At 44.6% G+C, this 14,817-nt stretch overlaps 1 protein-coding gene across 1 annotated transcript in view; it reads left to right on the top strand.

Annotated features, from left to right (window-relative positions):
- USP46 (ubiquitin specific peptidase 46) overlaps positions 1-14,817 on the top strand; it is a 63,469-nt gene that overhangs the window by 25,701 nt on the left and 22,951 nt on the right. The window contains exons 2-4 of the mRNA XM_047798448.1: positions 2,489-2,569; positions 5,423-5,636; positions 7,409-7,638. Coding sequence (XP_047654404.1) covers positions 2,489-2,569; positions 5,423-5,636; positions 7,409-7,638 — 525 coding nt within the window. The remainder of the gene's footprint in view (positions 1-2,488; positions 2,570-5,422; positions 5,637-7,408; positions 7,639-14,817) is intronic.

The raw sequence follows: 14,817 nt of genomic DNA, 5'->3' as shown, positions 1-14,817 counted from the left end.
TGTGAAAGAACATGAGCAAGCCTGACCTGAAGGTGGCGAGGAGGAAATGGGGACCTCAGGGAAGAGCCGTTCCACCGCAGACCCTGTTGGCTCACTTTCTTTTTTCCAGAACTGTGCTGTGGGTGCTTCTCCCCACTCCCCCGCGCGCCTATGTGGTCTTTGCCTCTTGTCCAGGGTCTTTCTCTTAAGCACTGCCCCCTGGGTCACTGTACTTAACGTGAGTCTTGACCAGCCAGCCCCACCAACCCTCTCTTTGGTGGGAAAATACCAACATAGGTAGAAAGAAGCAGACTCAATCCAGTAATTCCCAACTAGCAAAAAATCATTGAATAGATGGCTGCCTCATAAAGACAGATTTAATGAGCTCTGTCTCCATGTGCTAATATACTTTGATATCTGACATTCCTCCTGGGTTCCAAGCTGTATATTGTAATGTTGCTTCAAAAGTGGCTATGGGTATATTTAATACACATTATTTACATCAGTTTATGATTGATATGTAACTTTATTGAAAAATGTTAGTGATTTTTGTCTGTTATAAAATTCTGCTTTAATGTAAGTATTATTTTATTTATTTATTTATTTTTTATTTTTTTTTGTCTTTTTGTCTTTTCTAGGGCTGCACCTGTGTCATATGGAGGCTCCCAGGCTAGGGGCCGAATCGGAGCTGTAGCCACTGGCCTACGCCAGAGCCACAGCAACGCGGTATCCGAGCCGTGTCTGCAACCTACACCACAGCTCACAGCAACGCCGGATCCTTAACCCACTGAGTGAGGCCAGGGATCGAACCCACAACCTCATGGTTCCTAGTCTGATTTGTTAACCACTGCGCCACGACGGGAACGCCTATAAGTATTATTTAAAAAAGAAAAATCAGACTACTCTAGAGTCGTGTTATTGTGAAGGCAATGAAAACCACACACACACACACACACACACAAGAAAAGACAGTGAGACTGTTATGCACACAGATGACCAGTGAACTTGATCTCTGATGACGAGTAAAGGAATTCAGATACGTGGAGCAGTATAGTGAACCCAGAAAACAAGTGGAAACAAAGGATATTATGATAAGGGGATGGAAGGTGCTGTTTCTGCTCTGCTTCTGTTTGCTTGGAATTGAATTGTTCTGCATTTAATGTTTGCTATCGACATGTGACCATTTCGACTGGTTCTCAGCCCACTTTTTGGCCATTTCTTTCTGCGATGGGAGATTCTAATTATATGACTCCAGAATAAGCAACAGCAGCAGATTTATTTTTTATAAAACATAGCAATCTCTTTTCTTTTTAAAATCCCTGTCTCTCAAAGCTTTGAGAATCTGTGAGCCGTGATTCTCCTGTGATGGCCTTGGGGTATGAGAAGGCTGTGGGATGGTGACGGGGCCTCAGGTACACGTGGTGGCTGGCCCTACCTACTACCCCCAGACTCATCTGAGCCTTGGGGTGGGGGATGGGGGAGGAGGATACTCTGTGTGGTGTTCCCAATGACCCCTTGGCCCTGAGCGGGGCTCAGTCGATGGTTTTGTTTGATAGCATTGCTCTGTGTAGAATTTGGTTAAGACCGAGGGCTCTCAAGCCTGACTCCCGGGTTCAAGTCCTAGCTCTGCCACTTATTGACTGTGGCCCTTGGGCAGATCCTTGACCATTTTAAGCCTTAAATTCCTGCCTGATAAATGGGAATTATAATAGTGGGAATACCTAATGGGAACATTGTGAGCCTATGTAGTGCCTTTCCTGGCACACAACGGGAGTCCCCAGTAACTTATTATCACCATGTTGGAGTGTTGAACGTGACTTGCCATTTTGATGCATTTGGGAATTTTAGATTTTAACTTGCATTTCATTATTTATGATATTCCTTGGACTTTTCACGTTCTCCGTAAGGCCTTCCCCGACCAGCCCATTGAAAGCTGCAGCTTTGCTACCGTCCTTGCCTCTGTTCCGCCTCTGACTCCCTGGAGTTCCCCCTTTCATGTCCTGCTCTGTTTTTCTTCACTGCACTTAATCACCTTCTAATGTCCTGTCCAGTGTACTTGCTTTTTCTTCCAGGCTGTCCTTGTCCACTGTTCTGTTGTCAGAGCCTGGAATAGTGCCTGGCACATAGTGGGTGCGTGATGGATAAAGCTTTATCCCAGTGGTGCCATTGACTTTGCCAGTGGTGAAAAAGCTACTGCAGCTGAGCCTTAGAATGCTGAGCTAGAGTTTGCTCATTTGCCTACCCCCAAGCCCCTTTCCTAGTAGAAGAGGGATGAAGCTGGGTAGAACGGGTTTGAGGGGATGACAAAGTTGGGGGAGGAGAGGAATAGGCTGATGTCATTATCTCATCTGCAGTTGACTCATGACACCTGTTCTTTCAGTGTGATCATCACCAAACTCTGTGGCCACCGGGGAGATGTCGCTCTCAGTAATGGACTCTCTCAAATATCAAATTTTGCTTTCTCGTCTATTTGACGCACAACAGAACTTGTGTTATTTTTCTCTTTTAGGGCACCAATGCCTCTGCTCTGGAAAAAGACATTGGTCCAGAGCAGTTTCCAATCAATGAACACTACTTCGGATTGGTCAACGTAAGTATTGTAAAGTGCGCTATTTTATTTGATTTTACTTTTTTGTCCATGCCCGTGGCCTGAGGAAGTTCCCAGGTCAGGGGCTGAACTCAAGCCACAGCAGTGACGATGCTGGATCCTTAACCCGCTGAGCCAACAGAGAACTCCTAAAATGCTTCATTTTTATTAAATATTTTAGAGTTCTTGAAGCAATTCCACTACCATTTCATCATCATCAAGTTTTAAATAATTGTTCATACTCCTTGGTTACTGTACGTGGCAGCTGTTGAGGTGGGGGAAATTTAGTCCAGTTTTTCAAAATACGTGTTATCCTAGAAAAAACGCTTTCAATTATTGATCCATTGGGTCAGATTCTCATTTTCCCCCTCTACTTTAAAGGATTTCCCTTGCACACATAACTTTTAGAGTGATGTGATTAGACATTGTTTTCATACGCTGTCCTTTTACCATCTGGGTGGGCTCCTCCCTTGGTAGTCTTTTTGGAAGTTCCCAGGCTAGGGGTCGAATTGGAGCTGTAGCTGCCCACCTGCGCCTTAGCCACAGCGACTCGGGATCCGAGCCATGTCTGCAACCTATACCGCAGCTCATGGCAGTGCCGGATCGATCCTTAACTCACTGGGCAGGACCAGGGATCGAACCTGCATCCTTGGGGATACCAGTCAGGCTGTTAACCCACTGAGCCACAATGGGAACTCTGATTCCATCGGTAGTCTTGTTTCAGTGTGTATTGATTCAGCCAGAGTGTTCAGAGTGTTGCCAGAGTGTTCAAAGTGTTATCAGCTCATCACCAGTAGCTCTTTAATAGCATAGCTTGGTATTTGAACAGTGGGTGGGGAGTGGGGGTAACGCTGGGACCAGTTTCTCCCAAAATCCCTTGGCCTCATTTTGCTCGTGCTCAGCAGTGGCCCCTTTGTCTATGGCCAGAGTAGCCAGGCTCTTTGTCCTTGACAAGTTGATTATGACCAAGTGGTAAGGCAGTATTATTACCCACCACCTTTGTGAACTTCCTTCCTCGCCTGATCCTTTCTCTCTGGGGTGGAGAATTTCAGTGACACCAGCTGTTGACTCCTAAGCACCTGGTTTTCTGGAACAACTGCTCTGAGCATGATCTCAGAGCCCAGGTGCGATAGGTGCTAATTTCCACCGGGATTATTCTTTGCGAAAGAGTGCCACCCATGGTATAATGGCATGGACACTGGCTTTGAAGCAGTAGTGACCTAATTGTGCCTGTGCTGGTCACTAGCTGTGTGGTCTTGGGCAAGTCACTTGACCTCTCTGAGCCTCCATTTCTCTCCCTGTAACATGGCGATCATAATGGTTTCTACCTCTTGACTTATAGCGAAGGATCCATGAGAGCTTCTGCCACGAGGCCGAGGCACCTTGTAGACACCCAGTAAATGTTAGTTCCTTTTCTTTCCCAAGAGTTGTCCTCTGGACCAGGGCCAAGCATTACTAACGGGTGTCTGGGTAGAAGTGAGATACTGAGTTAAAGAGTGGAAGGAGGAAGGTCGAAGTACTGGAAATGTAGGGCATTGTGTTGATGAAACACTGACTTCTAATTTTAATAGTTTTGTTTTTTTTTTTTGCCATTGTGCAAAGGCCTCTTGCTTAAGCCCTGTGAGGAGAGTCGGGTTGGGGGATTCTGCCTTGGCTAGGGAAGTACAAATGCAGACTATGGAAGAAGAAATAATGAAGGCCATCTCCTAGTCTGCTGGAAGCATCGAGAGATCTAAACTGAAGGATAGTTTCATGTATGTCCACCTCGGGTGGTAATTCATAAAGTCCCAGCTTCTCCTTCAGAAGGGTTTTGTCTCATTACATCATTGTCACAAAGTAGACTAAAAATGTATATAAAAATAGGAAGTGCTCTGTCTCCGCATACGTGGAAATGTCGTGTGAAGTATGGCGGTGCATCTGCCATCTCGCGCTCTTGGGCAAACGACACCCAAGCCAGCAGCCAGTCTTGAGAAGAGGCTCATGTTCTATTTTCATCTCACACAGCATTTTGTCAGCCACGTTATTACTCTTGTGATTTCCTTAGATTGTTTTCATTTTAGCATGTGTGAAAAATTCTACAGTGAATGTCTCAGCTCCAGGTTTTCCCAAAGAGTTGGCTCTGTGGTTGGTTGAAAACCAGTGAGATGGTGTCTTCCCTTGTTACTTATGATCTTGAGTATCCATGGCTTTTGAGAGGGGCAGAGTCTTATGGGGTGAGCCCCAGTCGGATTGCACAAGACCGGGACCTGAGTGGTATTATGGTGGGACAGCCGCCTCCTTGGCAGAAACAAGATTGCTCTGGATAAAGTGAAGAAAGTCTGAGACCAAGGGCAGGTGTGCTAGAATCTTGAAAGAGAGAAACCAAAACAATCCCCTTGCACTTCAGGCAGTTTTAGCTGAGCAAGTGGTTTCTAGAACCTGGATTTCTTTCTGATTGGGCTTTTAATTTTCTCTGTCGTAGGAGTTTTGGTGTGTTGCAGTGTGATGTCTTTTGTGGAGCCAGCTACTTTTCTGAGGCTCCACAGGAAGTCAGTTTTTTCTTCCTCAGAGCCTCTCTCTTTTTTTAAGCACCAGAAGTTCTCATTAGGTTATTTAAAAGTCAAGGCCAAGGGCTTCTGATCGTCTTAGAGGCTTTTATGGGCTGGAGTGCGAACAGGCTTGAACAGGCTTGTGGTGATTGGATAACTGCTGGTGTTCAGAGTGGCTTACTGGTTTTAGAACGTGGTAAGCAACTCTGTGATGTGTGTGCTGAATCTGGGCCGGTTCAGAGGGTGGCCCTCTCCCCACCCATCACCCCATCCAGAGGTGGCACGGCCCTGGACCCTGATTGGAACTCTCTTTGCTATCCTTTGGCAGTTCGGAAACACCTGCTACTGTAACTCTGTGCTTCAGGCCTTGTACTTCTGCCGGCCTTTCCGGGAGAATGTGCTGGCATACAAGGCCCAGCAAAAAAAGAAGGAAAACTTGTTGACGTGCCTGGCAGACCTTTTCCACAGCATCGCCACGCAGAAGAAGAAGGTCGGCGTGATCCCACCAAAGAAGTTCATTTCGCGGCTGAGAAAAGAAAATGGTGAGTAGCCTGGAGACAGATGTGTTTCAGGCTCTGAAAAGGGGAATCGATAGTTCTGTGTCGCCTCAAAATGAATCTTTTTTTTTTTTTTTTTTTTGTAATGGGAGTTTGCTTGTGTCACAGCTGGTTAAGGATCCGGTGTTGTCACTGCGGCAGGGTCACAGCTGTGGCTCGGGTTGATCCCTGGCCCAGGAATTTCCACATGCTGCAGGTGCAGACAAAAAAAAAAAAAAACCAACACCAACAACCAAAACCATACAAAACTGAATAAAAGTACTTAAAAACTTGAATTTGTCATTCCATTTTGGAGTGATCTTTTTAATTGCTCACTGTTGGGAGGAGTTTTTTCTGAATAGGATCTTATAAGAGGAGAGATCGCCCAAGGCAGGACACTGATTGAAATAAATAGATTGATAGCAATAATTGAATCAAATCATACTGTCTTATAAACTTGTCATAAATGATTAAAGTAAATGCATATTATCTAATCAGAGCCTCTGCGCTGTTTTAAAAATAATCCCCCTGATTTTTATTTGCCAAGACACTTGAAAGATATCACATTGATATTTTTCCGTGATAAAAATGTCTGGCTGATTTTCTTCCTTTTTTTGTCTTTTTAGGGCCTCACCCTCAGCATATGGGAGTTCCCAGGTGAGGGGTCCAGTGGGAGCTGCAGCTTCTGGCCCACGCCACAGCCACAGCCACATGGGATCCAAGCCTCGTCTGCAATCCACACCACAGCTTGAGGCAATGCCAGATCCCTAACCCACTGAGTGAGGCCAGGGATTGAACCCACATCCCCATGGATACCAGTGGGGTTTGTTTCTGCTGAGCCACAAGGAAATCTCCTTTTTTTGTTTTTAGTTTTAAATCTTCTTTTTGGAAGAGGTGGTGGTGGAGACCAGGTTATTCCAAAAATTCTGCCTGGGTAATTTTGTGACTATAGAAATATGTGCTATGGCAACTTGTGCTTCCCCCAAGATTTCAGCCTCACTTGCAACAGACTTGCACAATCAGATGTTTGTGTTATAAAGTCTCACGGAACTTGATTGCTGTCTTTTAAAGTTGTTGTAGTTTATACAGACCAGAATAAAACTAATCTGAGAGGGAAGCAGGGCCCCTCCCAAGTCTCCTTGTCAACATGATTAATAATGAATTTCATAGCTGCATCCATCTCTTGCTTGTCCTTGTGGCGAGCAACAGCCACCGGCTCCTGGAATCTTTTGTATTTGGTTTCAGAGCGCTATCGGATAGGTACAGTCTCATGTGTACAGCCCTCATCTCCCTTATGTGCTGCATTGAAGCCGCTTCCAGGCTGGTTCAGGGTTTAATACGATCTTTGGGAAGAGACCCTGTTGCTCTGGATAAAGTACAAAGTGAATAATTAATCATTGGTGGTCACCTCATATTCAATATTGATATTTTATCAGGAAGCTTATGAAGTAATTCCTGTTATTTTTCTTTCTGTAAAACAAAAAAGCTTTGGTAGCTTCATATATGTATACACGTATACACACACACACACATATATATGTATATGATGGCTTTAAGAAGATATGGGAAATTTAGTTCCTGGTGGATGGTAGGTGAAAAATGGAAAAAGAACAAAAATTTTCTAAAAACTTATCCATTGAAGTTGCACAATAGAGATGAATATATGCCATACCTCTCTCCTCTTTCAATATAAAAGCTGAAGTGTGGTTTTTTACAATTAAGCACTGTCTTTGCCTTTTAAGAACCAGAGGTTGAAATAATGGCCTTCTCCCTTCCAGATCTCTTTGATAACTACATGCAGCAGGATGCTCATGAGTTTCTAAATTATTTGCTAAACACTATTGCGGACATCCTGCAGGAAGAGAAGAAGCAGGAGAAACAAAATGGGAAATTAAAAAATGGCAACATGAATGAACCTGCGGAGAATAATAAACCAGAACTCACCTGGGTCCATGAGATCTTTCAGGGAACGCTCACCAATGAGACTCGATGCTTGAACTGTGAAACTGTAAGCATCAGGAGGGCTTTCGTGTGACCTGCTTGTGCGTGTTTGTAGCAGCTGCGTTGTGCGTGAATGCAGGGTGATGTCGTGAGTGCAGGGCGGTGTTGCAGCCCCCGAAGTTGTCTCAAATACCTGCACATCGTCTATTTATGTGTGTGCACCTCAGATGCAGACTTTTGGAAGCATGCCTCCAGCCAAGATGTTTCAGCCACCTCAAGTAGAGTGAGGAGGGAAAAATCGCAAAAACTAGATTGCTTTGCATCACAGGCTATTTTGAGGGTCTGAAAATTCGACCATTGAACTGGACCTCCACCACTTAGCTTGAAAAGATTTTGGCCATGAGGTGGTCCCTCTCCCCCACATAAGGGGAATCAGACATGGTAGGATGAACTTGAAATGGAAAGACAGGCTTGACCTCGGATTCTCCAGCAGTTTGCTGGGTGTTCAGGACCAGTCCCTTATAGCGCTGCGGTGAAGACTGGGTGACTTTGTGTCTGGGCGAGTCTGGCACATGGCAGGCACCTAGTGTTAGTCGAATTTGAAAACATTTTCCAGACGGTGATTCAGGATCATGTATATTTAACTCTTTGAGTGGCCTCATAATGTAGTGAAAAGCCCAGCTCTAGAGCCAGGCTGCTGTTGCATGCTGGTTCTGCCAGTCAGCAGCTTTGGGACATTGTGCCACTGATTCAGCCTCTCTGTCCTCAGTCTCCTCGTCTATAAATTGGGGATGATGAGAATGCCTATCTTGTGGGGTTGCTGGGAGGATTAAGTGATTTAACTCTTGGAAAGCACTTAGGACCATGCTTGGCCCATACCAAGTATGGGATAAAAGCTGATATTATTGATTATAACCACTAACAACATGGAAAGTACAGGTTCATCTGGGGTCTCAGAGTTTCTTAATAACATGGTATGAAAAATTCGGTAGCATTGTGCATTTTTCTGGGGTGGCAGATAGAAGCTTTTATCATACTCTGCAAATGTACTTGGACCCAGAAATGGTTAAGAAATGTGAATTTAAGTGGGAGGTTCTTTGTTTTTTGGCAGTCTTCTATACTTTTAAGCAATTTTTGAAGCATTGTGGAAACAATTAGAAAGTATAGCTAAGCAAAAAGAAAGCAGAAGTTACTAGTACCCTCCCCACCCAGAGATGATAAATTTGTAGCATTTTCTAAAAATTGTGTATCACATTAGCCCAGAGCTAACCATATAAACATTTTGAAATACATACTGCCAAAGCATTTAACATAATACTTACCTATCTAGAGATCTCTCCTCCTGCCCTTTCTCCTTCGTTTCCTATGTTTTATGTTCCGCTCACATTCAAATGAATACAGGGAGTCCCCACTGTGGCACAGTGGAAGCGAACCTGACTAATATCCATGAGGATGCGGGTTCTGTCCCTGGTCTTGTGGGTTAAGGATCTGGCAGGTTGCAGACGTGGCTTGGGTCCCACGTTGCTGTGGCTGTGGTGTAGGCTGGTAGCTGCAGCTCTGATTTAGTCCCTAGCCTGGGAACTTCCACATGTAGGTTCGGCCGTAAAATGCAAAAAGCGGGGGAAAAAAAAAAAAAAAGATGAATACAGAAGTAGAGAGAATAGTGTAATAAATCCCACATGTGCATTACTTGGGATCAATGATTGTTAACACACTGGCTCATCTTCATCATCTTTCCTTTCACGGTTCCTCCCACCTCTCACCAAACTATTTTTTTTTGTCTTTTGTCTTTTTTGTTGTTGTTGTTGCTATTTCTTGGGCCGCTCCCGCGGCATATGGAGGTTCCCAGGCTAGGGGTCTAATCGGAGCTGTAGCCACCGGCCTACGCCAGAGCCACAGCAACGCTGGATCCGAGCCGCGTCTGCAACCTACACCACAGCTCACGGCAACGCCGGATCGTTAACCCACTGAGCAAGGGCAGGGACCGAACCCGAAACCTCATGGTTCCTAGTCGGATTCGTTAACCACTGCGCCACGACGGGAACTCCTCACCAAACTATTTTTAAGCAAATCCCATATAACATCATTTCATTTGTAATATTTTTTGGTCTTTTTGTCTTTTCAGAGCCGCACCTGCAGCATATGGAGGTTCCCAGGCTAGCGGTCTAATCGGAGCTGCATCTGCTGGCCTACGCCAGAGCCACGGCAGCTCCAGATCCGAGCCACGTCTGCGACCTACACCACAGCTCATGGCAACGCTGGATCCTTAACCCACCGAGCGGGGCCAGGAATTGAATCTCTGTCCTCATGGATGCTAGTCAAATTTGTTTCCACTGAGCCAGGATAGGAGCTCCATATAAATTTTGATTTATCTCTTCTTTGAACGTTTGGTGGAACTTGAAATTTATTTTTTCATCCCTAAAATAAGTAGTTCAATTTGACTTGATTTCATTTGATCTTTATGTGGATGGAATCCTACAATAGGTATCCTTTTTTGTGTCCTGCTTTTTTTTCCCCTCAGATAATGGACTTAGTCACATTTGCAGGGTTTTTTGGGTCTATGAACAGGTTCGTTGATCACAACAAAGGCAAATGTTGCACCCCCAGATCATTGTATTGCAGAAGCTGTTCCCAAGCCCGATGTTACGTGGAAGGTTACCATGGCTCGGAAGTCTGTGCCCGGAGGGTCCTCCAAACTTTCGATCATGCCATGGAGTTTGTTTTAGGGGGATTCCAACCATGTATACTTTGTTTGTGGAAGAGAATGAGAGTGTGTGAGTGTGTCTTTGTGGAGGATGGTGCAGTCTGAAAAATCTTTTTTTGTGTGGTAATCCCCTGAAATGATTAGGTTGGAGGCAAGAGTGTTCTCTCTCCTCCAGAGTTCCCTGGGTCATCACCTCCATTTTCTTCACTCCTATAACTGGATGGGATCCTAGGCGTCACCGAATCCTTCTCTACCAGTGCCTGAGTCCCTGCTGTGATCTCCTTGCCAGTTGGTCACCAGCATCTGCTGGATCCCGTCCAGAGATGCAGAAACCCAATCTCCCAAGGCGACGCCTTCCATTTTTAGAAAGCTCAAATTGTTAGAGAGCCCTCTACTTTCGAAGAAGATGCATGGTCTGCAGGCTTTGTTGTTGTTGTTGCTGTTCCTGTAAAATGCTGAGAACTTGGAGGAAAAGAAGCCCCGTGTTTGTTTTCCTTCACAGAGTGGGGAGCGCAGGGCCCTCTGCGTAGTATCCTCTGCCTGGGGCAAGCCCCCTGGGCAGAGCGCTTCCGGCAGAAGTGCCAAGACCCTCAGGGAGCTCTCACAGTGGACCAAACTGTACTAGATCTGGAGCAGCAAATTAGCCCCTGGCGGGGGGAGCCTCGCTGCTATGGTGGCCTCAGCTGGTAGTTGCCTCCAATTGTGCAAAAACCCTCTGTGCCAGTTTTCATGCTTTCAGAAAACAATTTTTCCTTTTCTTTATCTGGGGCTCACCCTTTGTAAATGTTGCTGGAGATTGCAGTGCAGATGTCAGCTGACGGGTTTATGGAGACACATGGTTTCCCTCTGGGAGAGACAATTTTAAGGGCGGGGGTGGGGGTGGGGGTGGTTCATCAGGGCTGACTTTTCCCAGGTAACCTTGACCGAGGTGCTTCAGAACTGACATGTGGGGCTTTTCCACTCAAGCCCCCCGTTCCCTCGGCTGTCCTCTGCTTGGATCACAAGATGGGCTGGGCCAGTTAGAGCTTAATTCTGTTGTTGTCAGTCCCCCTCTTTCCATTTCAGCTGAGTTTTTGCTGTGCAGATCTGTGGTTTTCAGTGCTTCTCGGTGGCTGTAAGACACACTTATGTCTGTTACTGGAGCCAGGAGGTTGTCTAAAGAGCTGCTTGATTTAAGTACCAATTGTAGGTTCCTTCTTGCCTTGTTTGCAGAAGTGAAAACGGAGTCCGTGGGGCTTCTGGGCCCTTCACGAAAAAGGAGTGGGGATGGGTGATGTGGTCAGGTGCGATCACTCACTGAAAGGTGGTTCCGAGTGTCCAGGATTCAGGTGGGCTCTGGTTGTTCCCTTTTCCTGAGCCCACAAGCTTGGCACCGCCGCTAAGCCAGCACGTTTTCAGTGCCTGGCTGAACAGCATGGAGTTGCCACCTGGCCACCTTTGGTGCTGAGTCCAGTGAAGGCCTCTGGGGATTTTGAAGCACCTTTGAATGGGATTTTAAGAACTCAGGAACTTAGCAAAGCTCGTGATTTCTAGGTATGCCCTGTATATGCATTTGTCCTCTTCATTGATTTGCAAGTCATTAAAAGGAAAAGCAAATTTTCAAGCCACCCTTTGAAAACTAGTTTTCAGTGACGTCCATGCCCAGAACTGAAGGAGAAGAAAGGAGACTAAGATGTAGCCAGTACCTGCTTCGAGTGTCTTGGAGGCTTGGTGATATATATGTTTCCTTGGAGACAAGCTGTGTTTTCACTTAGACCAGAATGAGATCCTTGTGTGTGGGAAGAAAGTGGTTTTATTTTCTGGCAGCTTTCTGGGAAGAGAGAAAAGGGGAAAAAAAAAATTGCTTGATCACTCATTGCTTTTGACTATGTCAGTCGGAGATGGGGAGAGAGAAAAAAATCCAACTGGACGGGTTTGGCACCATGCTTTGTTATCCGCTGTGGGGCTGATCCACCTGAGCAGGGCTTTCTCGCTCTCAGTTCTGGAAGCAGTTTGCCCTGGGAATTGATGAAGTTACTGTAACGTCCTCTAGTCCTTTAATTAGGTTTGTACCTTTTGCCCTTCTCCCCGAAACAATTAAGTACAGGAAAAGATTTGCATCCAAAGGGAGACAGTGTTTCTTTGTTTTTGTCCCCCGTTGAAGTACAAGAGCCTTAGTCGAGCCTAATCCTAACTATCTAAATTATATATGACTTCAATTAGCTGTAATCCTTTTGTTATCTCCCAGAGAAGGGCCATTTTGGTTTAAACAAAGCTTTATTAATTACAGAGCTATAGTACCTGGGAATTATTTTTTAAAAAATCAGACATAAGAATGTAGAAAAAGAAAACCATTCATAATTCTGCCACCCAGATACCACTTAGAGATCTTTTGTTCAGTTATATATTCATTTATTTAGTAAATATTTATTGGACACCCATTAAATGCTAGAAGGTGTTTTATGTTCTAGGGATATGGCAGTTAAAGCAAACAGAAAAGACAGTCCCTGCTCTTTTATTGACTCATGCACTTGAAGCCGTACATTTACTTTTTACCACTGCTTTAGCTGCATCCCTCAAATTTTGGTATTTTTTTTTTTTGTCCTTCGTTCAAGACATTTTCTAATTTCTCTTGTGTGTGTTTTTCTTTGTCTTCTGTAGTACTTTGAAGTATGTTGTTTAATTTTCAAATATTCGGTATTATCCTAGATGTTTTAGTGTTTTCCAATTTGCTTCTGTTCTGGTTAGGAAATACGTTCTGTTTGATTTGTCTTTTCAAATTTTTTGTGACATGTTTTGTATCCTAACACATGGTCTGTCTTGGTAAATGTCCTTGAAAACCGAGTCTGTCCATCTTAGGACTGTTAATCTTTTGGATCAATGACTCTTTGCTGTGGGGGGGGCTGCCCTGAGAATGTTTAGCAGCATCTCTGGCCTCTACCTACTAGATGCCTGTAGCATCCCCGAAGATGGGACAACAGAAATGTCCCTTGACATTGCCAGCTGTTCCCTGAAAGGCAAAACTTCCCTTGTAGAGAACCCCTGAGTTGAAAATAAAGTGTATTTTGTAGCTGTTAGGTGTAATATTCCATAACTGTCAGTAGGTCACGATGGTTAATAGTTATTTAGATTGTCTGTTTCTCTTCATTTTTTTCCCCATCCAGTTTTATGTTATTTGCTGAGAAAGGGTGTTAAACTATCTAAATTGTTTTAGGAGAAATTTGCTCAGTGCTGAAGGATTTCTTTGCCTGGCCGTGTTTACTAGTCTTCCAGAGTCTCTGGACTGAGCATGACTGTGTTTGCTTTTACCTCCTCTCCCAGGGCATTTTTCTGCTCTTTTGGAGCACCTCGGAGTAGAACGGTGCTATATTCCTACTTAATTTCTATAGTCTCAGGACCCGATTTTATCCTATGTTCCACTTGGTCAAGTTAGAGATCTCAAGGGACTCATTCCAGTTTCACTCACAGAAGGACTGCCAGAATCTGACCCTGAAAAAACTGAAATGGCAGGGCCCATGGGATAAGCAGATGAATTAGGATCCCCATAGAGGTGAGAACTAACAAACACATACAAACAAACTGCTCTTTGGATAAATACTCTATTTACGACATCTGAAGTAGCATCTGTCACAGTGTAAATCCTAAATAAATACTTCTTAAATCAACTTTAATTTAGCCAACATTGATTGGGATCTTTTCTGTGCCAGGGACTGGTAGCATATGAAGATTCAGTGGTGATACAGAGAACACAAGGGCTCATCACCATTTTTTTTTGTCTTTTTTATCTTTCCTATCCTAGGGCCACCCCTTCAGCATATGGAGGTTCCTAGGCTAGGGGTCTAATCGGAGCTGTAGCCACCAGCCTACGCCAGAGCCACAGCAACGCGGGATCCGAGCCGCGTCTGCAACCTACACCACAACTCATGGCAACGCTGGATCCTTAACCCACTGAGTGAGGCCAGGATTGAACCCACAGCTTCATGGTTCCTAGTTGGATTCGTTAACCACTGAGCCACGCCGGGAACTCCTCATCACCATTATAAAGAGTAAAATATAAGGAATGATAAGTGCTACTGAAACTGTCTAGAGATGGCATATGAACTCTCTTAGATAAGGGGATATTTGATCCAAAATATGAAGGTTGAAGTTCCCTCGTGGCTCAGTGGGTTAAAGATCTGGTGGTTTCACTGCTGTGGCACAGGATCGACCACTGACCAGGGAACTTCCGCATGCTACAGATATGGCCAAATAAAAAAATGTGAGGTTTGAATGGGAGTTTACAAGATAGAATGACACTGGGAAAAGGCAATCTAAGCAGACAGAACATATGTGAGAATTTGTAGGGTGTTAAAAAGAAAATTAACAACTCTGGAACCAAAAAAAAACCCCCAACAAAACCTAATTTTGAGATTGTCTTATTTCTCCCTCTAATTTTGTCAGTTTTTGCTTTGTGTTTTTGATTATTTTTAAAAAACAGCTTTATTGAGGTGCAATTTATATACCATAAACTTCATTCATTCAGTGATTTTGTGTGTGCGTATGTGTGTGTGTGTGTGTGTTTGT

Source organism: Phacochoerus africanus, chromosome 10 (assembly GCF_016906955.1).
Source record: "Phacochoerus africanus isolate WHEZ1 chromosome 10, ROS_Pafr_v1, whole genome shotgun sequence".
In the NCBI taxonomy this organism is placed as follows: Eukaryota; Metazoa; Chordata; class Mammalia; order Artiodactyla; family Suidae; genus Phacochoerus; species Phacochoerus africanus.
Note: the sequence above shows the minus strand (reverse complement) of the source record. Positions and strands in the feature narration are given on the sequence as shown.